The sequence below is a fragment of the Salmo trutta genome, unplaced genomic scaffold (genome assembly GCF_901001165.1).
Source record: "Salmo trutta unplaced genomic scaffold, fSalTru1.1, whole genome shotgun sequence".
Classification (NCBI taxonomy): Eukaryota; Metazoa; Chordata; class Actinopteri; order Salmoniformes; family Salmonidae; genus Salmo; species Salmo trutta.
Window position 1 is genome coordinate 190,948 of NW_021822709.1, and position 23,844 is coordinate 214,791.

The following is a 23,844-nucleotide window of genomic DNA, read 5'->3' on the forward strand; positions in this document are numbered from 1 at the left end:
TACTAGATGAATAGAGGCCCAGCCAGTCTGCATAGCTACCGTTAACTACTACATGAATAGAGGCCCAGCCAGTCTGCATGGCTGCCGTTAACTACTACATGAATAGAGGCCCAGCCAGTCTGCATGGCTGCTGTTAACTACTACATGAATAGAGGCCCAGCCAGTCTGAATAGAGGCCCAGCCAGTCTGCATGGCTGCCGTTAACTACTACATAAATATAAGCCCAGCCAGTCTGCATGGCTGCTGTTAACTACTACATGAATAGAGACACAGCCAGTCTGAATAGAGCCCCAGCCAGTCTGCATGGCTGCCGTTAACTACTACATGAATAGAGGACCAGCCAGTCTGAATAGAGACCCAGCCAGTCTGCATGGCTGCCGTTAACTACTACATGAATAGAGGCCCAGCCAGACTTCATGGCTGCCGTTAACTACTACATAAATAGAAGCCCAGCCAGTCTGCATGGCTGCTGTTAACTACTACACGAATAGAGGCCCAGCCAGTCCGCATGGCTGCCGTTAACTACGACATGAATAGAGGCCCAGCCAGTCTGCATGGCTGCCGTTAACTACTACATGAATAGAGGTCCAGCCAGTCTGAATAGAGACCCAGCCAGTCTGCATGGCTGCTGTTAACTACTACATGAATAGAGGCCCAGCCAGTCTGCATGGCTGCCGTTAACTACTACATGAATAGAGGCCCGGCCAGTCTGCATGGCTGCCGTTAACTACTACATGAATAGAGGCCCAGCCAGTCTTCATGGCTGCCGTTAACTACTACATGAATAGATGCCCAGCCAGTCTGAATAGAGACCCAGCCAGTCTGCATGGCTACCATTAACTACTACATGAATAGAGGCCCAGCCAGTCTACTACATGAATAGAGGCCCAGCCAGTCTGCATGGCTGCCGTTAACTACTACATGAATAGAGGCCCAGCCAGTCTACTACATGAATAGAGGCCTGGCCAGTCTGAATAGAGACCCAGCCAGTCTGCATGGCTGCCGTTAACTACTACATGAATAGAGACCCAGCCAGTCTGCATGGCTGCCGTTAACTACTAGATGAATAGAGGCCCAGCCAGTCTGCATGGCTACCGTTAACTACTACATGAATAGAGGCCCAGCCAGTCTACTACATGAATAGAGACCCAGCCAGTCTGCATGGCTACCGTTAACTACTACATGAATAGAGGCCCAGCCAGTCTGCATGGCTACCGTTAACTACTACATGAATAGAGGCCCAGCCAGTCTGAATAGAGGCCCAGCCAGTCTGCATAGCCACCGTTAACTACTACATGAATAGAGGCCCAGCCAGTCTGAATAGAGGCCCAGCCAGTCTGAATAGAGGCCCAGACAGTCTGAATAGAGAACCAGCCAGTCTGAATAGAGGCCCAGCCAGTCTGCATAGCCACTGTTAACTACTGCATGAATAGAGTCCCAGCCAGTCTGAATAGAGTCCCAGCCAGTCTGAATAGAGGCCCAGCCAGTCTGAATAGAGGACCAGCCAGTCTGAATAGAGGCCCAGCCAGTCTGAATAGAGTACCAGCCAGTCTGAATAGAGGCCCAGCCAGTCTGCCGTTAACTACTACATGAATAGAGGCCCAGCTAGTCTGAATAGAGGCCCAGCCAGTCTGAATAGAGGTCCAGCCAGTCTGAATAGAGCACCAGCCAGTCTGAATAGAGAACCAGCCAGTCTGAATAGAGGCCCAGCCAGTCTGAATAGAGCCCCAGCCAGTCTGAATAGAGCACCAGCCAGTCTGAATAGAGCCCCAGCCAGTCTGAATAGAGCACCAGCCAGTCTGAATAGAGCACCAGCCAGTCTGAATAGAGAACCAGCCAGTCTGAATAGAGAACCAGCCAGTCTGAATAGAGGCCCAGCCAGTCTGAATAGAGGCCCAGCCAGTCTGAATAGAGAACCAGCCAGTCTGAATAGAGCCCCAGCCAGTCTGCCGTTAACTACTACATGAATAGAGGCCCAGCCAGTCTGCATGGCTGCCGTTAACTACTACATGAATAGGGGCCCAGCCAGTCTGCATGGCTGCCGTTAACTACTACATGAATAGAGGCCCAGCCAGTCTTCATGGCTGCCGTTAACTACTACATGAATAGAGGCCCAGCCAGTCTGCATGGCTGCCGTTAACTACTACATGAATAGAGGACCAGCCAGTCTGAATAGAGACCCAGCCAGTCTGCATGGCTGCCGTTAACTACTACATGAATAGATGCCCAGCCAGTCTGAATAGAGACCCAGCCAGTCTGCATGGCTACCGTTAACTACTACATGAATAGAGGCCCAGCCAGTCTACTACATGAATAGAGGCCCAGCCAGTCTACTACATGAATAGAGGCCCAGCCAGTCCGCATGGCTGCCGTTAACTACTACATGAATAGAGGCCCAGCCAGTCTGCATGGCTGCCGTTAACTACTACATGAATAGAGGCCCAGCCAGTCTGAATAGAGACCCAGCCAGTCTGCATGGCTACCGTTAACTACTACATGAATAGAGGCCCAGCCAGTCTACTACATGAATAGAGGCCCAGCCAGTCTGCATGGCTGCCGTTAACTACTACATGAATAGAGGCCCAGCCAGTCTACTACATGAATAGGGACCCAGCCAGTCTGCATGGCTACCGTTAACTACTACATAAATAGAGGCCCAGCCAGTCTGGATGGCTTCCGTTAACTACTACATGAATAGAGGCCTGGCCAGTCTGAATAGAGGCCCAGCCAGTCTGCATGGCTACCGTTAACTACTACATGAATAGAGTCCCAGCCAGTCTGCATAGCCACCGTTAACTACTACATGAATAGAGTCCCAGCCAGTCTGAATAGAGGCCCAGCCAGTCTGAATAGAGGCCCAGCCAATTTGAATAGAGGCCCAGCCAGTCTGAATAGAGCACCAGCCAGTCTGAATAGAGAACCAGACAGTCTGAATAGAGACCCAGCCAGTCTGCCGTTAACTACTACATGAATAGAGGCCCAGCCAGTCTGAAAAGAGAACCAGCCAGTCTTAATAGAGGCCCAGCCAGTCTGCCGTTAACTACTACATGAATAGAGACCCAGCCAGTCTGCATGGCTGCCGTTAACTACTACATGAATAGAGGCCCAGCCAGTCTGCATAGCTACCGTTAACTACTACATGAATAGAGGCCCAGCCAGTCTGCATGGCTGCCGTTAACTACTACATGAATAGAGGCCCAGCCAGTCTGCATGGCTGCTGTTAACTACTACATGAATAGAGGCCCAGCCAGTCTGAATAGAGGCCCAGCCAGTCTGCATGGCTGCCGTTAACTACTACATGAATAGAGACCCAGCCAGACTGAATAGAAGCCCAGCCAGTCTGCATGGCTACCGGTAACTACTACATGAATAGAGGCCCAGCCAGTCTGCATGGCTGCCGTTAACTACTACATGAATAGAGGCCCAGCCAGTCTGCATGGCTGCTGTTAACTACTACATGAATAGAGGCCCAGCCAGTCTGAATAGAGACCCAGCCAGTCTGCATGGCTGCCGTTAACTACTACATAAATATAAGCCCAGCCAGTCTGCATGGCTGCTGTTAACTACTACATGAATAGAGACACAGCCAGTCTGAATAGAGCCCCAGCCAGTCTGCATGGCTGCCGTTAACTACTACATGAATAGAGGACCAGCCAGTCTGAATAGAGACCCAGCCAGTCTGCATGGCTGCCGTTAACTACTACATGAATAGAGGCCCAGCCAGACTTCATGGCTGCCGTTAACTACTACATAAATAGAAGCCCAGCCAGTCTGCATGGCTGCTGTTAACTACTACACGAATAGAGGCCCAGCCAGTCCGCATGGCTGCCGTTAACTACGACATGAATAGAGGCCCAGCCAGTCTGCATGGCTGCCGTTAACTACTACATGAATAGAGGTCCAGCCAGTCTGAATAGAGACCCAGCCAGTCTGCATGGCTGCCGTTAACTACTACATGAATAGAGGCCCAGCCAGTCTGCATGGCTGCCGTTAACTACTACATAAATATAAGCCCAGCCAGTCTGCATGGCTGCTGTTAACTACTACATGAATAGAGACACAGCCAGTCTGAATAGAGCCCCAGCCAGTCTGCATGGCTGCCGTTAACTACTACATGAATAGAGGCCCAGCCAGACTTCATGGCTGCCGTTAACTACTACATAAATAGAAGCCCAGCCAGTCTGCATGGCTGCTGTTAACTACTACACGAATAGAGGCCCAGCCAGTCCGCATGGCTGCCGTTAACTACGACATGAATAGAGGCCCAGCCAGTCTGCATGGCTGCCGTTAACTACTACATGAATAGAGGTCCAGCCAGTCTGAATAGAGACCCAGCCAGTCTGCATGGCTGCTGTTAACTACTACATGAATAGAGGCCCAGCCAGTCTTCATGGCTGCCGTTAACTACTACATGAATAGATGCCCAGCCAGTCTGAATAGAGACCCAGCCAGTCTGCATGGCTACCATTAACTACTACATGAATAGAGGCCCAGCCAGTCTACTACATGAATAGAGACCCAGCCAGTCTGCATGGCTACCGTTAACTACTACATGAATAGAGGCCCAGCCAGTCTGCATGGCTGCCGTTAACTACTAGATGAATAGAGGCCCAGCCAGTCTGCATGGCTACCGTTAACTACTACATGAATAGAGGCCCAGCCAGTCTACTACATGAATAGGGACCCAGCCAGTCTGCATGGCTACCGTTAACTACTACATGAATAGAGGCCCAGCCAGTCTGCATGGCTACCGTTAACTACTACATGAATAGAGGCCTGGCCAGTCTGAATAGAGACCCAGCCAGTCTGCATGGCTGCCGTTAACTACTACATGAATAGAGACCCAGCCAGTCTGCATGGCTGCCGTTAACTACTAGATGAATAGAGGCCCAGCCAGTCTGCATGGCTACCGTTAACTACTACATGAATAGAGGCCCAGCCAGTCTACTACATGAATAGAGACCCAGCCAGTCTGCATGGCTACCGTTAACTACTACATGAATAGAGGCCCAGCCAGTCTGCATGGCTACCGTTAACTACTACATGAATAGAGGCCCAGCCAGTCTGAATAGAGACCCAGCCAGTCTGGATGGCTTCCGTTAACTACTACATGAATAGAGGCCCAGCCAGTCTGAATAGAGGCCCAGCCAGTCTGAATAGAGGCCCAGCCAGTCTGAATAGAGGCCCAGACAGTCTGAATAGAGAACCAGCCAGTCTGAATAGAGGCCCAGCCAGTCTGCATAGCCACTGTTAACTACTGCATGAATAGAGTCCCAGCCAGTCTGAATAGAGTCCCAGCCAGTCTGAATAGAGGCCCAGCCAGTCTGAATAGAGGACCAGCCAGTCTGAATAGAGGCCCAGCCAGTCTGAATAGAGTACCAGCCAGTCTGAATAGAGGCCCAGCCAGTCTGCCGTTAACTACTACATGAATAGAGACCCAGCTAGTCTGAATAGAGGCCCAGCCAGTCTGAATAGAGGTCCAGCCAGTCTGAATAGAGCACCAGCCAGTCTGAATAGAGAACCAGCCAGTCTGAATAGAGGCCCAGCCAGTCTGAATAGATCCCCAGCCAGTCTGAATAGAGCCCCAGCCAGTCTGAATAGAGCACCAGCCAGTCTGAATAGAGACCCAGCCAGTCTGAATAGAGCACCAGCCAGTCTGAATAGAGCACCAGCCAGTCTGAATAGAGAACCAGCCAGTCTGAATAGAGAACCAGCCAGTCTGAATAGAGAACCAGCCAGTCTGAATAGAGGCCCAGCCAGTCTGAATAGAGGCCCAGCCAGTCTGAATAGAGTACCAGCCAGTCTGCCGTTAACTACTACATGAATAGAGGCCCAGACAGGCTGAATAGAGAACCAGCCAGTCTGAATAGAGGCCCGGCCAGTCTGCCGTTAACTACTACATGAATAGAGGCCTGGCCAGTCTGAATAGAGACCCAGCCAGTCTGCATGGCTGCCGTTAACTACTACATGAATAGAGACCCAGCCAGTCTGCATGGCTGCCGTTAACTACTAGATGAATAGAGGCCCAGCCAGTCTGCATGGCTACCGTTAACTACTACATGAATAGAGGCCCAGCCAGTCTACTACATGAATAGAGACCCAGCCAGTCTGCATGGCTACCGTTAACTACTACATGAATAGAGGCCCAGCCAGTCTGCATGGCTACCGTTAACTACTACATGAATAGAGGCCCAGCCAGTCTGAATAGAGACCCAGCCAGTCTGCATAGCCACCGTTAACTACTACATGAATGGAGGCCCAGCCAGTCTGAATAGAGGCCCAGCCAGTCTGAATAGAGGACCAGCCAGTCTGAATAATGGCCCAGACAGTCTGAATAGAGAACCAGCCAGTCTGAATAGAGGCCCAGCCAGTCTGCATAGCCACTGTTAACTACTGCATGAATAGAGTCCCAGCCAGTCTGAATAGAGTCCCAGCCAGTCTGAATAGAGGCCCAGCCAGTCTGAATAGAGGACCAGCCAGTCTGAATAGAGGCCCAGCCAGTCTGAATATAGTACCAGCCAGTCTGAATAGAGGCCCAGCCAGTCTGCCGTTAACTACTACATGAATAGAGGCCCAGCTAGTCTGAATAGAGGCCCAGCCAGTCTGAATAGAGGTCCAGCCAGTCTGAATAGAGCACCAGCCAGTCTGAATAGAGAACCAGCCAGTCTGAATAGAGGCCCAGCCAGTCTGAATAGATCCTCAGCCAGTCTGAATAGAGCCCCAGCCAGTCTGAATAGAGCACCAGCCAGTCTGAATAGAGACCCAGCCAGTCTGAATAGAGCACCAGCCAGTCTGAATAGAGCACCAGCCAGTCTGAATAGAGAACCAGCCAGTCTGAATAGAGAACCAGCCAGTCTGAATAGAGGCCCAGCCAGTCTGAATAGAGGCCCAGCCAGTCTGAATAGAGTACCAGCCAGTCTGCCGTTAACTACTACATGAATAGAGGCCCAGACAGTCTGAATAGAGAACCAGCCAGTCTGAATAGAGGCCCGGCCAGTCTGCCGTTAACTACTACATGAATAGAGGCCCAGCCAGTCTGCATGGCTGCCGTTAACTACTACATGAATAGGGGCCCAGCCAGTCTGCATGGCTGCCGTTAACTACTACATGAATAGAGGCCCAGCCAGTCTTCATGGCTGCCGTTAACTACTACATGAATAGAGGCCCAGCCAGTCTGCATGGCTGCCGTTAACTACTACATGAATAGAGGACCAGCCAGTCTGAATAGAGACCCAGCCAGTCTGCATGGCTGCCGTTAACTACTACATGAATAGATGCCCAGCCAGTCTGAATAGAGACCCAGCCAGTCTGCATGGCTACCGTTAACTACTACATGAATAGAGGCCCAGCCAGTCTACTACATGAATAGAGGCCCAGCCAGTCCGCATGGCTGCCGTTAACTACTACATGAATAGAGGCCCAGCCAGTCTGCATGGCTGCCGTTAACTACTACATGAATAGAGGCCCAGCCAGTCTGAATAGAGACCCAGCCAGTCTGCATGGCTACCGTTAACTACTACATGAATAGAGGCCCAGCCAGTCTACTACATGAATAGAGGCCCAGCCAGTCTGCATGGCTGCCGTTAACTACTACATGAATAGAGGCCCAGCCAGTCTACTACATAAATAGGGACCCAGCCAGTCTGCATGGCTACCGTTAACTACTACATAAATAGAGGCCCAGCCAGTCTGGATGGCTTCCGTTAACTACTACATGAATAGAGGCCTGGCCAGTCTGAATAGAGGCCCAGCCAGTCTGCATGGCTACCGTTAACTACTACATGAATAGAGTCCCAGCCAGTCTGCATAGCCACCGTTAACTACTACATGAATAGAGTCCCAGCCAGTCTGAATAGAGGCCCAGCCAGTCTGAATAGAGGCCCAGCCAGTCTGAATAGAGGCCCAGCCAGTCTGAATAGAGAACCAGCCAGTCTGAATAGAGGCCCAGCCAGTCTGCATAGCCACCGTTAACTACTACATGAATAGAGTCCCAGCCAGTCTGAATAGAGGCCCAGTCAGTCTGAATAGAGGCCCAGTCAGTCTGAATAGAGGCCCAGCCAGTCTGAATAGAGGCCCAGCCAGTCTGAATAGAGCACCAGCCAGTCTGAATAGAGAACCAGACAGTCTGAATAGAGGCCCAGCCAGTCTGAATAGAGGCCCAGCCAGTCTGAATAGAGACCCAGCCAGTCTGCCGTTAACTACTACATGAATAGAGGCCCAGCCAGTCTGAATAGAGAACCAGCCAGTCTTAATAGAGGCCCAGCCAGTCTGCCGTTAACTACTACATGAATAGAGGAGTAGCCAGTCTGAATAGAGGCCCAGCCAGTCTGAATAGAGGCCCAGCCAGTCTGAATAGAGCACCAGCCAGTCTGAATAGAGCACCAGCCAGTCTGAATAGAGAACCAGCCAGTCTGAATAGAGGCCCAGCCAGTCTGAATAGAGCACCAGCCAGTCTGAATAGAGGCCCAGCCAGTCTGAATAGAGCACCAGCCAGTCTGAATAGAGGCCCAGCCAGTCTGAATAGAGCACCAGCCAGTCTGAATAGAGAACCAGCCAGTCTGAATAGAGGCCCAGCCAGTCTGAATAGAGACCCAGCCAGTCTGAATAGAGGCCCAGCCAGTCTGAATAGAGAACCAGCCAGTCTGAATAGAGGCCCAGCCAGTCTGCATGGCTGCCGTTAACTACTACATGAATAGAGAACCAGCCAGTCTGAATAGAGGCCCAGCCAGTCTGAATAGAGGCCCAGGCAGTCTGCATGGCTGCCGTTAACTACTACATGAATAGAGAACCAGCCAGTCTGAATAGAGGCCCAGCCAGTCTGAATAGAGGCCCAGCCAGTCTGAATAGAGCACCAGCCAGTCTGCATAGCCACCGTTAACTACTACAGTAACAGCCATTGTTCCAGCTGTGTGTGTTAAAATAAAACGTTTTATTTGTCACAGCCTCCACCTGTTGTTTACGAAGCATAACAGTGAAACACTTTACTTAAGGGCCCTTTACCAACAATGCAGAGAGAGAACAATAATAACACAAGGAATCAATACACAATGTTGTAAGGATCACTTGTCCAGAGAGCAAGAGACCATTTAATACTCTCAATGAGCCCAGGTCACCACAGACACACACTGAAATACACTACACACACGTACACAGGATAGATGCTGAGACAAGCTGTGGGGAGAAAAGGGGAAGGAGAGAGAGGGAGAGAAGCTGTGGGGAGGAGGAGGAGGAGGAGAGAGAGAGGGAGAGAAGCTGTGAGGAGGAGGAGGAGGAGGAGAGAGAGAGGGAGAGATGAAGAGGGAAGTTGTGGGAGAGGAAGCGAGGGAGGTGAAGAGAGAGAGCAGCTGTGGGGAGGTGAAGAGACATCCGTTGATTGGCTTACAAATGCCTAATCACTGATCTGATTGGCTGTCAGGCTGTCTGCTGGGACATCCCTTTGGTTGACTGACAGTTGTCTGTTCTGTGTTTTTAGTCTTATGTGCCAAGAACCTTGCAAAGAAAGACTTCTTCCGTAAGTATCTCTGATCACTCCTCTCTCTGTCTTCATCTCTCCTTCTGTTAGTATCTCTGATCCCTCCTCTCTCTCTGTCTTCATCTCTCCTTCTGTTAGTATCTCTGATCCCTCCTCTCTCTCTGTCTTCATCTCTCCTTCTGTTAGTATCTCTGATCCCTCCTCTCTCTGTCTTCATCTCTCCTTCTGTTAGTATCTCTGATCCCTCCTCTCTCTCTGTCTTCATCTCTCCTTCTGTTAGTATCTCTGATCCCTCCTCTCTCTCTGTCTTCATCTCTCCTTCTGTTAGTATCTCTGATCCCTCCTCTCTCTCTGTCTTCATCTCTCCTTCTGTTAGTATCTCTGATCCCTCCTCTCTCTCTGTCTTCATCTCTCCTTCTGTTAGTATCTCTGATCCCTCCTCTCTCTCTGTCTTCATCTCTCCTTCTGTTAGTATCTCTGATCCCTCCTCTCTCTGTCTTCATCTCTCCTTCTGTTAGTATCTCTGATCCCTCCTCTCTCTCTGTCTTCATCTCTCCTTCTGTTAGTATCTCTGATCCCTCCTCTCTCTGTCTTCATCTCTCCTTCTGTTAGTATCTCTGATCCCTCCTCTCTCTGTCTTCATCTCTCCTTCACGTTCGACTTTATTGTGTGTGTGGTGTGTGTGTGTGTGTGTGTGTGTGTGTGTAGGGTTGCCGGACCCATTTGCGAAGGTAGTGGTGGACGGATCAGGCCAGTGTCATTCTACAGACACAGTGAAGAGCACTCTAGACCCCAAATGGAACCAACACTATGACCTGTGAGTAAACACACTGAAACATCCTGAAACACCCTGAAACCCACTGAAACACCCTGAAACCCTCTGAAACCCTCTGAAACACCCTGAAACCCTCTGAAATACCCTGAAACCCACTGAAACCCACTGAAACCCACTGAAACACCCTGAAACCCTCTGAAACACTCTGAAACACTCTGAAACACCCTGAAACACCCTGAAACCCCCTGAAACCCCCTGAAACACCCTGAAACCCGCTGAAACCCGCTGAAACACCCTGAAACACCCTGAAACACCCTGAAACACCCTGAAACCCTCTGAAACCCACTGAAACACCCTGAAACCCACTGAAACCCACTGAAACCCACTGAAACCCACTGAAACACCCTGAAACCCACTGAAACCCACTGAAACACTCTGAAACACTCTGAAACACCCCGAAACACTCTGAAACACCCTGAAACACCCTGAAACACTCTGAAACCCACTGAAACCCACTGAAACACTCTGAAACCCACTGAAACCCACTGAAACCCACTGAAACACCCTGAAACACCCTGAAACACTCTGAAACACCCTGAAACTGAAACTTTATTGAGTTTTCCTCCCAGATTGGAAAAATGATTTGTGGTATTGTGTAGAGGTCGACCGATTAATCGGAATGGCCGATTTAATTTAGGGCCGATTTCAAGATTTCAAATTTACAACAGTTATTGAAAGAATTATAATTACACTTCTCCTTAATGCAACCACTGTGTCAGATTGGGTGTCTGATTATTTCTGGCTGGGTACTCTGCTGACATAATCTAATGTTTTGCTTTCGTTGTAAAGCCTTTTTGAAATCGGACAGTGTGGTTAGATTAACGAGAGTCTTGTCTTTAAATAGCTGTAAAATAGTCATATGTTTGAAAAATTGAAGTTTTTGGATTTCTAAGGGATTTGAAAATCGCGCCACAGGATTCAACTGGCTGGTGAGTGGGTGGGACGCAAGCGTCCCGCATAGCCCCAAGAAGTTATACAATGCATGCATGTTTTGTTCAATCAAGTTCATATTTATATCAAAAACCAGCTTTTTACATTAGCATGTGACGTTCAGAACTAGCATACCCCCCGCAAACTTCCGGTGAATTTACTAAATTACTCACGATAAACGTTCACAAAAAACATAACAATTATTTTAAGAATTATAGATACAGAACTCCTCTATGCACTCGATATGTCCGATTTTTAAAATAGCTTTTCGGTGAAAGCACATTTTGCAATCTTCTGAGTAGATAGCCCAGCCATCACGGCTAGCTATTTAGACACCCACCAAGTTTAGCCCTGACCAAACTCCGATTTACTATTAGAAAAGTTTGATTACATTTGGTGTTCTTCGTCAGAATGCACTCCCAGGACTGCTACTTCAATAACAAATGTTGGTTTGGTTCAAAATAATCCATTGTTATATCCAAATAGCGGCGTTTTGTTCGTGCCTTCAAGACACTATCCGAAGTGTAAATAAGGGTCACGAGCATGGCACATTTCGTGACAAAAGATTTCTAAATATTCCATTACCGTACTTCGAAGCATGTCAACCGCTGTTTAAAATCAATTTTTATGCAATTTTTCTCGTAAAAAAGCGATAATATTCTGACCGGGAAAGCGTGTGTACGTACAAAGAGAGAGAAAATAAAAGCATGGGATCCCCTCGTGCACGAGCCTGAGTCTTATTGTCCTCTGATAGACCACCATCCAAAAAAGCCACGATTCAGCTTTTTGCCGCCTTCTGAGAGCCTATGGGAGCCGTAGGAAGTGTCACGTAACAGCAGAGATCCCCTGTATTGGATAGAGATAATCAAGAAGGGCAAGAAATGGTCAGAGAGGGTACTTCCTGTACAGAATCTTCTCAGGTTTTGGCCTGCCAAATGAGTTCTGTTATACTTACAGACACCATTCAAACAGTTTTAGAAACTTTGGAGTGTTTTCTATGTGTTTTCTATGGGCAGGAGTAATAATCAGATTAAATCGGGTACGTTTTTTATCCGGCTGTGAAAATACTGCCCCCTAGCCATAACAGGTTAACATAAATCTTCGATAATATTCCAACCGGACAATAGCGTAAAGAAGGAACGGCGCACCCGTGTGACTGCGCAGTAAACAACTCATAGGTCTCCGGCTTGAGTCAGCTCTTATTCTCTCCCCAGTAACAGTAGAAGCATGAAACAAGGTTCTAAAGACTGTTGACATCGAGTGGAAGCCTTAGGAAGTGACATCACAGACACTGTAGTTTGGAAAGGCAATCAGTTGAAAAACTACAACCCACTTCCTGGTTGGGTTTTTTCTCAGGTTTTTGCCTGCCATATGAGTTCTGTTATACTCACAGACACCATTTAAACAGTTTTAGAAACTTCAGAGTGTTTTCTATCCAAATCTACTAATAATATGCATATTCTAGTTTCTGGGCCGAGAAGTAGGCAGTTTAATTTGGGCACGTCATTCATCTGAATTTCCGAATACTGCCCCCTGTCACTAAGAAGTTAAATCATCACCCGTTTGGCGAAGTTGAAGTGTGATTCATTCGATGATAAATTAACAGGCACCGCATCGATTATATGCAACGCAGGACAAGCTAGTTAAACTAGTAATATTCATCAACCATGTGTAGTTAACTAGTGATTATGTTAAGATTGATTTTGTTTTTTATAAGATAAGTTTAATGCTAGCTAGTAACTTACCTTGGCTCCTTGCTGCCCTCGCGCAACAGATAGTCAGCCTGCCACGCAGTCTCCTCGTGGAGTGGAATGTAATCGGCGTCCAAAAAAGCCGATTACTGATTGTTATGAAAACTTGAAATCGGCCCTAAATTAATCGGTCATGCCGATTTAATCGGTCGACCTCTAATCCTGACATGTGGGGTGTGTGTGGGGTGTGTGTGTGTGTAGGTACATAGGGAAGACAGACTCCATCACCATCAGTGTGTGGAACCATAAGAAGATCCACAAGAGGCAGGGAGCCGGGTTCCTGGGCTGCATACGACTGTTGGCCAACACCATCAGCAGACTGAAGGACACAGGCTGTAAGACACACACACACACACACCCACACACACACACACACACACACACACACACTGATACACACTGATACACACACACTGATACACACACACACACACACACACGGGCTGTAAGACACACACACACACACACACACACACACACACACACACACGGGCTATAAGACACACACACACACACACACACACACACTGATACACACACACACACACTGATACACACACACTGATACACACACACACACACACACGGGCTGTAAGACACACACACACACACACACACACACTGATACACACACACACACACACACTGATACACACACACTGATACACACACACACACACACGGGCTGTAAGACACACACACACACACACACACATGGGCTGTAAGACACACACACACACACACGGGCTGTAAGACACACACACACACACACACACACACACACACACACACACACACACGGGCTATAAGACACACACACACACATACACACGGGCTGTAACACACACACACACACACACACACACACACACACACACACACACACACGGGCTGTAAGACACACACACACACACGGGCTGTAAGACACACACACACACACACACACACGGGCTGTAAGACACACACACACACACACACACACACACACACACGGGCTATAAGACACACACACACACATACACACGGGCTGTAACACACACACACACACACACACACACACACACACACACACACACACGGGCTGTAAGACACACACTTAATTTGAATCCACAAATCACCTTACAGTCAAGAAGGATTCAAACATTACAAAGTGACAGATACTGAACATGGACACATGATAATGAGAAACCTTCTCCATACAGCTGAAACAGAGCAGTACCTTCTCCATACAGCTAGACTGACCATAACAGCTGAAACAGAGCAGTACCTTCTCCATACAGCTAGACTGACCATAACAGCTGAAACAGAGCAGTACCTTCTCCTCCATACAGCTAGACTGACCATAACAGCTGAAACAGAGCAGTACCTCCTCCATACAGCTAGACTGACCATAACAGCTGGAACAGAGCAGGACCTCCTCCGTACAGCTAGACTGACCATAACAGCTGAAACAGAGCAGTACCTTCTCCATACAGCTAGACTGACCATAACAGCTGAAACAGAGCAGTACCTTCTCCATACAGCTAGACTGACCATAACAGCTGAAACAGAGCAGTACCTTCTCCATACAGCTAGACTGACCATAACAGCTGAAACAGAGCAGTACCTTCTCCATACAGCTAGACTGACCATAACAGCTGAAACAGAGCAGTACCTTCTCCATACATCTAGACTGACCATAACAGCTGAAACAGAGCAGTACCTTCTTCTCCATACAGCTAGACTGACCATAACAGCTGAAACAGAGCAGTACCTTCTCCTCCACACAGCTAGACTGACCATAACAGCTGAAACAGAGCAATACCTTCTCCATACAGCTAGACTGCCCATAACAGCTGAAACAGAGCAGTACCTTCTCCATACAGCTAGACTGACCATAACAGCTGAAACAGAGCAGTACCTTCTCCATACAGCTAGACTGACCATAACAGCTGAAACAGAGCAGTACCTTCTCCATACAGCTAGACTGACCATAACAGCTGAAACAGAGCAGTACCTTCTCCTCCATACAGCTAGACTGACCATAACAGCTGAAACAGAGCAGTACCTTCTCCATACAGCTAGACTGACCATAACAGCTGAAACAGAGCAGTACCTTCTCCTCCATACAGCTAGACTGACCATAACAGCTGAAACAGAGCAGTACCTTCTCCATACAGCTAGACTGACCATAACAGCTGAAACAGAGCAGTACCTTCTCCATACAGCTAGACTGACCATAACAGCTGAAACAGAGCAGTACCTTCTCCTCCATACAGCTAGACTGACCATAACAGCTGAAACAGAGCAGTACCTTCTCCATACAGCTAGACTGACCATAACAGCTGAAACAGAGCAGTACCTTCTCCTCCATACAGCTAGACTGACCATAACAGCTGAAACAGAGCATTACCTTCTCCATACAGCTAGACTGCACCCATTATGAAAATGACTGTAAAAATGGTTAAATCCCTGTGGATTGATGAGGAAATAAAACATTGTATGGTTGAGAGGGATGAGGATAAAGGAACGACAAATAAGTCTGGCTGCACAACCGATTGGCAAACGTACTGTAAATTGAGAAATCATGTGACTAAACTGAATTAAAAGAAGAAGAAACTATACCATGAAACAAAGATAAATTAGATTAAGAATGATAGTAAAAAGCTTTGGAGCACCTTAAATGAAATTTTAGGCAAAAAGGCAAACTCAGCTCCATCATTCATTGAATCAGATGGCTCATTCATCACAAAACCCACTGATATTGCCAATTACTTTAATGATTTTTTTTAAACAGGACAAAACATTGTTGTCTATCAACAATGGCAAGCCACCGGGGTCTGACAACAACGGCTCAAATAGCCAACCAATCAGCCTGTTACCAACCCTTTTGTTAAAAGTTTGGAAAAAGTTGTTTGACCAGATACAATGCTATTTTACAGTAAAAAAATTGAAAACAGAATTTCAGCACGCTTATAGTGAAGGACATTCAACAAGCACAGCACTTACACAAATTACTGATGATTGGCTGAGAGAAATTGATTATAAAAAGATTGTGGGGGCTGTTTAGTTAGACTTCAGTACGGCTTTTAACATTATCGATGATAGTCTGCTGCTGGAAAAACGTATGTGTTATGGCTTTACACCCCCTGCTATAATGGCTTTACACCCCCTGCTATAATGGCTTTACACCCCCTGCTGTATTGTGGATAAAGTGTTACTTGTATAACAGAACACAGAGGATGTTCTTTGTTGGAAGCCCCGACATCATAATCCAGGTTAAATCAGGAATTCCCCAGGGCAGCTGTCTAGGCCCCTTACTGGTAGAATCAGGAATTCCCCAGGGCAGCTGTCTAGGCCCCTTACTGGTAGAATCAGGAATTCCCCAGGGCTGCTGTCTAGGCCCCTTACTGGTAGAATCAGGAATTCCCCAAGGCAGCTGTCTAGGCCCCTTACTGGTAGAATCAGGAATTCCCCAAGGCAGCTGTCTAGGCCCCTTACTGGTAGAATCAGGAATTCCCCATGGCAGCTGTCTAGGCCCCTTACTTTTTCCAATCATTACTAAAGCAGGTATGTCTATGTATGCAGATGACTCAACACTATACACGTCAGCTACTACAGCGACTGAAATGACTGCAACACTTAACAAAGCGATGCAGTTAGTTTCAGAATGGGTGGCAAGGAATAAGTTAGTCCTAAATATTTCAAAAGCTAAAAGCATTGTATTTGGGACAAATCATTCACTAAACCCTAAACCTCAACTAAATCTTGTAATGAATAATGTGGAAATTGAGTAAGTTGAGGAGACTAAACTGCTTGGAGTAACCCTGGATTGTAAACTGTCATGGTCAAAACATATTGATACAACAGTAGCTAAGATGGGGAGAAGTCTGTCCATAATAAAGCGCTGCTTACCTTCTTAACAACACTATCAACAAGGCAGGTCCTACAGGCCCTAGTTTCTACCTTCTCAACAGCACTATCAACAAGGCAGGTCCTACAGGCCCTAGTTTCTACCTTCTTAACAACACTATCAACAAGGCAGGTCCTACAGGCCCTAGTTTCTACCTTCTTAACCTCTCTGGGGTATGTGGGACGATTTCGTCCCACCTACGTAACAGCTACTGGAATTCCAGTGCCGCGATTTTTGAATCGTTAGAAATACTATAACTTCAATTTCTCAAACATATGACTATTTCACAGCTATTTAAAGACAAGAATCTCGTTAATCTAACCCCACTGTCCGATTTCAAAAAGGCTTTACAACGAAAGCAAAACATTAGATTATGTCAGTAGAGTGCCCAGCCAGAAAAAATCTGACACCCATTTTTCAAGCTAGCATATCATGTCACATAAACCCAAACCACAGCTAAATGCAGCACTAACCTTTGATGATCTTCATCAGATGACACACCTAGGACATTGTGTTATACAATACATGCATGTCTGTTCAATCAAGTTCATATTTATATCAAAAACCAGCTTTTTACATTAGCATGTGACGTTCAGAAAAAGCATAACCACCGCAAACTTCCGGGGAATTTACTAACAGTTTGCTAAATTACTCACGATAAACGTTCACAAAAAGCATAACAATTATTTTAAGAATTATAGATACATTACCCCTCTATGCACTCGATATGTCCGATTTTAAAATAGCTTTTCGGATGAAGCACATTTTGCAATAATCTAAGTACATAGCCCGGCATTACAGGGCTAGCTATTTAGACACCCGGCAAGATTAGCCTTCATCAAAATCACATTTCCTATAAGAAAAATGTTCTTACCTTGCTTGTTCTTCATCAGAATACACTGCCAGGACTTCTACTTCAATAACAAATGTTGGTTTGGTCCCAAATAATCCATCGTTATATCCAAACAGCGACGTTTTGTTCGTGAGTTCTAGAATGCTTTTTCACGGTCCCGCGCATGGCGCGTTGGCTTGTCAAAAATGTCTAAATATTCCATTACCGTACTTCGAAGCATGTCAACCGCTGTTTAAAACCAATTTTTATGCCATTCAACTCGTAGATTAGTGATAATATTCCGACCGGGAGTATGCATTGAGCCTAAACAGCCGAATAAAATTTCTCCTCAGAAGCGACTCATGCACGCGCATCATTCAAAGGTCCTCTCAGCATCCACTTACAAAAGGCGATAATATGTTTCAACCTGAGGCTCCCTCGTAAACCTTCAGGGTTTTCGCGGGCTCTGAGAGCCTATTGGAGCCCTGGGAATTGTCACGTTACAGCTAAGATCCTTACTTTTCAATAAAAAGATGCAAGACGCACGACTCCTTGTCAGACAGGGTACTTCCTGCTTGAAACCTTGTCAGGTTTTTGCCTGCCATAGGAGTTCTGTTATACTCACAGACACCATTCAAACAGTTTTAGAAAATTCAGAGTGTTTTCTATCCAAACCTGAACAATAATATGCATATTCTAGCTTCTGAGTTGGTGTAGGAGGCAGTTAAAAATGGGAACATATTTTTTCCAAAATTCTCAATACTGCCCCCTACCCCAAACAGGTTAACAACACTATCAACAAGGCAGGTCCTACAGGCCCTAGTTTCTACCTTCTTAACAACACTATCAACAAGGCAGGTCCTACAGGCCCTAGTTTCTAACTTCTTAAACTACTGGCACACAGCTCAGACAGCCATCCATACCCCACAAGACATGCCACCAGAGGTCTGTTTAAACTACTGGCACACAGCTCAGATACCCATCCATACCCCACAAGACATGCCACCAGAGGTCTGTTTAAACTACTGGCACACAGCTCAGACACCCATCCATACCCCACAAGACATGCCACCAGAGGTCTGTTTAAACTACTGGCACACAGCTCAGACACCCATCCATAACCCACAAGACATGCCACCAGAGGTCTCTTCACAGTCCCCAAGTCCAGAACAGACTATGGGAGGCACACAGTACTACATAGAGCCATGACTACATGGAACTCTATTCCACATCAGGTAACTGATGCAGCAGTAGAATCAGATAAAAAAAAAACAGATAAAAATACACCTTATGGAACAGTGGGGACTGTGAAGAGAGACAAACACATGCATACACACACAATAACATACGCACTACTATACAGATATGTTGTAGTAGAGTAGTGGCTTGAGGGCACACTGAATATATTGTGAAATGTATTGTAATGTTTTTCAAATTGTATAACTATGATTCAAAAGGCAATCACACGTCTGCGCTATCTTTGTTCAGGTGCATAGTTTCTCATCTAAAATTCTATAAACTGCCTTAATTCTGCTGGAGGAAGAGTAGCTTACCCCAGGAAGAGTAGTTGCTGCCTTGGCAGGAACTAATGGGGATCCATAATAAACCCCAGGAAGAGTAGCTGCTGCCTTGGCAGGAACTAATGGGGATCCATAATAAACCCCAGGAAGAGTAGCTGCTGCCTTGGCAGGAACTAATGGGGATCCATAATAAACCCCAGGAAGAGTAGCTGCTGCCTTGGCAGGAACTAATGGGGATCCATAATAAACCCCATGAAGAGTAGCTGCTGCCTTGGCAGGAACTAATGGGGATCCATAATAAACCCCAGGAAGAGTAGCTGCTGCCTTGGCAGGAACTAATGGGGATCCATAATAAACCCCAGGAAGAGTAGCTGCTGCCTTGGCAGGAACTAATGGGGATCCATAATAAACCCCAGGAAGAGTAGCTGCTGCCTTGGCAGGAACTAATGGGGATCCATAATAAACCCCAGGAAGAGTAGCTGCTGCCTTGGCAGGAACTAACGGGGATCCATAATAAACCCCAGGAAGAGTAGCTGCTGCCTTGGCAGGAACTAACGGGGATCCATAATAAACCCCAGGAAGAGTAGCTGCTGCCTTGGCAGGAACTAACGGGGATCCATAATAAACCCCAGGAAGAGTAGCTGCTGCCTTGGCAGGAACTAACGGGGATCCATAATAAACCCCAGGAAGAGTAGCTGCTGCCTTGGCAGGAACTAATGGGGATCCATAATAAACCCCAGGAAGAGTAGCTGCTGACTTGGCAGGAACTAATGGGGATCCATAATAAACCCCAGGAAGAGTAGCTGCAGCCTTGGCAGGAACTAATGGGGATCCATAATAAACCCCAGGAAGAGTAGCTGCTGCCTTGGCAGGAACTAATGGCGATCCATAATAAATACAATCCAAGTTGTAGAAACATCAAGGATGATCAATGGAAACAGGATTCACCTGAGCTCAATTTTGAGTCTCATAGAAAATTGTCTGAACACTTATGTAAATAAGGTATTTCTGTTTTAGAATTTTTTTATACATTTGCACAAATTTCAAAAAAAACAGTTTTTGTTTTGCCATCATGGGGTATTGTGATGTCAGTATGTGGTATTGTGATGTCATGATGGGCTATTGTGATGTCAGTATGTGGTATTGTGATGTCATTATGGGGTATTGTGATGTCATGATGGGCTATTGTGATGTCAGTATGTGGTATTGTGATGTCATTATGGGGTATTGTGATGTCATTATGGGGTATTGTGATGTCATGATGGGCTATTGTGATGTCATGATGGGGTATTGTGTGTAGATTGATGGCTGTTGTATTGATTTAATCCATTTTAGAATAAGGCTGTAATGTAACAACATGTGGAAAAAGCCAGAAAGTGAAGGGGACTGACAAATATCAGTTTCATTAGGTACCAAAAACGTCCAAAACATGTTCAGACCTTTACTGCCGACGGCAGTTACAACGGAGGGGCTTTAGATATGTTAGCAGATAGACATGTTCTGGCATGGATCTGTAGCACACACAACAAACTCCTCTCTCTGCCTCTCTGTCTCTCTGTCTCTCTCTCTCTCTCTCTGTCTCTGTCTCTCTCTCTGTCTCTCTCTCTCTCTGTCTCTCTCTCTCTGTCTCTCTCTCTGTCTCTCTCTCTGTCTCTCTCTCTGTCTCTCTCTGTCTATGTCTCTGTCTCTCTCTCTCTCTCTCTCCAGACCAGCGGTTGGAGCTGTGTAAGCTGAATCCATCAGATAGTGATGCAGTACGGGGACAGATCGTAGGTAAGACTGACTGGACACAGGGTTTCCGTTCGGAAAATGTGGTACGAGACCGGGTAGATTTTAATGAACCCGTATTTATTTATATTTATTAGGGATCCTCCATTAGGGGTCCAAACACATTTATTTATCTTTAACCTTTATTTAACTAGGCAAGTCAGTTAAGAACAAATTCTTATTTACAATGACAGCCTAGGAACAGTGGGTTAACTGCCTTGTTCAGGGGCAGAACGACAGATTTGTACCTCCTGCAGGGACGGGGGCTGGGATCATTTTTGTTAACGAAAATATAAATACATATAGGACAAAACACACATCACGACAAGAGACAACACAACACTACATAAAGAGAGACCTAAGAAAACAACACAGCAAGGCAGCAACACATGACAACAGCATGGTAGCAACACAACATGGCAGCAACACGACATGGCAGCAACACATGACAACAGCATGGTAGCAACACAACATGGCAGCAACACGACATGGCAGCAACACGACATGACAACAGCATGGTAGCAACACGACATGGCAGCAACACAACATGACAACAACATGGTAGCAACACAACACGACATGACAACAACATGGCAGCAACACGACATGACAACAACATGGCAGCAACACGACATGACAACAACATGGTAGCAACACGACATGACAACAACATGGTAGCAACACGACATGGCAGCAACACGACATGACAACAACATGGTAGCAACACGACATGACAACAACATGGTAGCAACACGACATGGCAGCAACACGACATGACAACAACATGGTAGCAACACGACATGACAACAACATGGTAGCAACACGACATGGCAGCAACACGACATGACAACAACATGGTAGCAACACGACATGACAACAGCATGGTAGCAACACGACATGGCAGCAACACGACATGACAACAACATGGTACAACACGACATGACAACAACATGGTAGCAACACGACATGGCAGCAACACGACATGACAAAAACATGGTAGCAACACGACATGACAACAACATGGTAGCAACACGACATGGCAGCAACACGACATGACAACAACATGGCAGCAACACGACATGACAACAACATGGTAGCAACACGACATGGCAGCAACACGACATGACAACAACATGGTAGCAACACGACATGACAACAGCATGGTAGCAACACGACATAGCAGCAACACGACATGACAACAACATGGTAGCAACACGACATGGCAGCAACACGACATGACAGCAACACGACATGACAACAACATGGTAGGAACACGACATGGCAGCAACACGACATGACAACAACATGGCAGCAACACGACATGACAACAACATGGCAGCAACACGACATGACAACAGCATGGTAGAAACACGACATGGCAGCAACACGACATGACAACAGCATGGTAGCAACACGACATGGCAGCAACACGACATGACAACAGCATGGTAGCAACACGACATGGCAGCAACACGACATGACAACAGCATGGTAGCAACACGACATGGCAGCAACACGACATGACAACAACACGACATGGCAGCAACACGACATGACAACAACACGACATGACAACAACACGACATGACAACAACACGACATGACAACAGCATGGCAGCAACACGACATGGCAGCAACACGACATGACAACAGCATGGCAGCAACACGACATGGCAGCAACACGACATGACAACAGCATGGCAGCAACACGACATGACAACAACATGGTAGCAACACGACATGGCAGCAACACAACATGGCAGCAACACGACATGACAACAACATGGTAGCAACACGACATGACAACAACATGGTAGCAACACGACATGACAACAACATGGTAGCAACACGACATGGCAGCAACACGACATGACAACAGCATGGTAGCAACACGACATGGTAGCAACACGACATGACAACAACATGGTAGCAACACAACATGGCAGCAACACGACATGACAACAGCATGGTAGAAACACGACATGGTAGCAACACGACATGGTAGCAACACGACATGGTAGCAACACGACATGACAACAGCATGGTAGCAACACGATATGACAACAACATGGTAGCAACACGACATGGCAGCAACACGACATGACAACAACATGGCAGCAACACGACATGGCAGCAACACGACATGACAACGACATGGCAGCAACACGACATGACAACAACATGGTAGCAACACGACATGGCAGCAACACGACATGACAACAACATGGCAGCAACACGACATGACAACAACATGGCAGCAACACGACATGACAACAACATGGTAGCAACACAACATGGTAGCAACACGACATGGCAGCAACACGACATGACAACAACATGGTAGCAACACGACATGGCAGCAACACAACATGACAACAACACGACATGGCAGCAACACGACATGGCAGCAACACGACATGACAACAACATGGTAGCAACACGACATGACAAAAACATGGTAGCAGCACGACATGACAAAAGCATGGTAGAGGCGTCACTACAGTCCCTGGTTCGGTACCAGGCTGTATCACATCCAGCCGTGATTGGGAGTCCCATAAGGCGGCGCACAATTGTCCCAGCGTCGGTCAGGTAGGCCGTCATTGTAAATACGAATTTGTTCTTAACTGACTTGTCTAGTTAAATAAAGGTTACACACACACACACACACACACACACACACTGACCAAAAAGTTATTTTGTTGGCATCTACGTATGTCCCCATTACCAGAAAAAAACAATCAAAACCTATTTCTTTCAGTTACTTGCTGTGCTGTTTCATTGTTCATTTGTTCAGTCGTTTCATTCTCAACCAGGATTTCTATGGAACGCCGTTTGGGTCTTTGCT

The 23,844-nt window shown here is 46.8% G+C and overlaps 1 protein-coding gene across 2 annotated transcripts in view; it reads left to right on the forward strand.

Annotated features, from left to right (window-relative positions):
- LOC115183943 (E3 ubiquitin-protein ligase SMURF1) overlaps window positions 1–23,844 on the forward strand; it is a 56,888-nt gene that overhangs the window by 1,860 nt on the left and 31,184 nt on the right. For both annotated transcript variants that reach the window (XM_029744926.1, XM_029744924.1), the window contains exons 2-5: window positions 9,473–9,511; window positions 10,181–10,289; window positions 13,190–13,323; window positions 20,940–21,005. In XM_029744926.1, coding sequence (XP_029600786.1) covers window positions 9,473–9,511; window positions 10,181–10,289; window positions 13,190–13,323; window positions 20,940–21,005 — 348 coding nt within the window. The remainder of the gene's footprint in view (window positions 1–9,472; window positions 9,512–10,180; window positions 10,290–13,189; window positions 13,324–20,939; window positions 21,006–23,844) is intronic.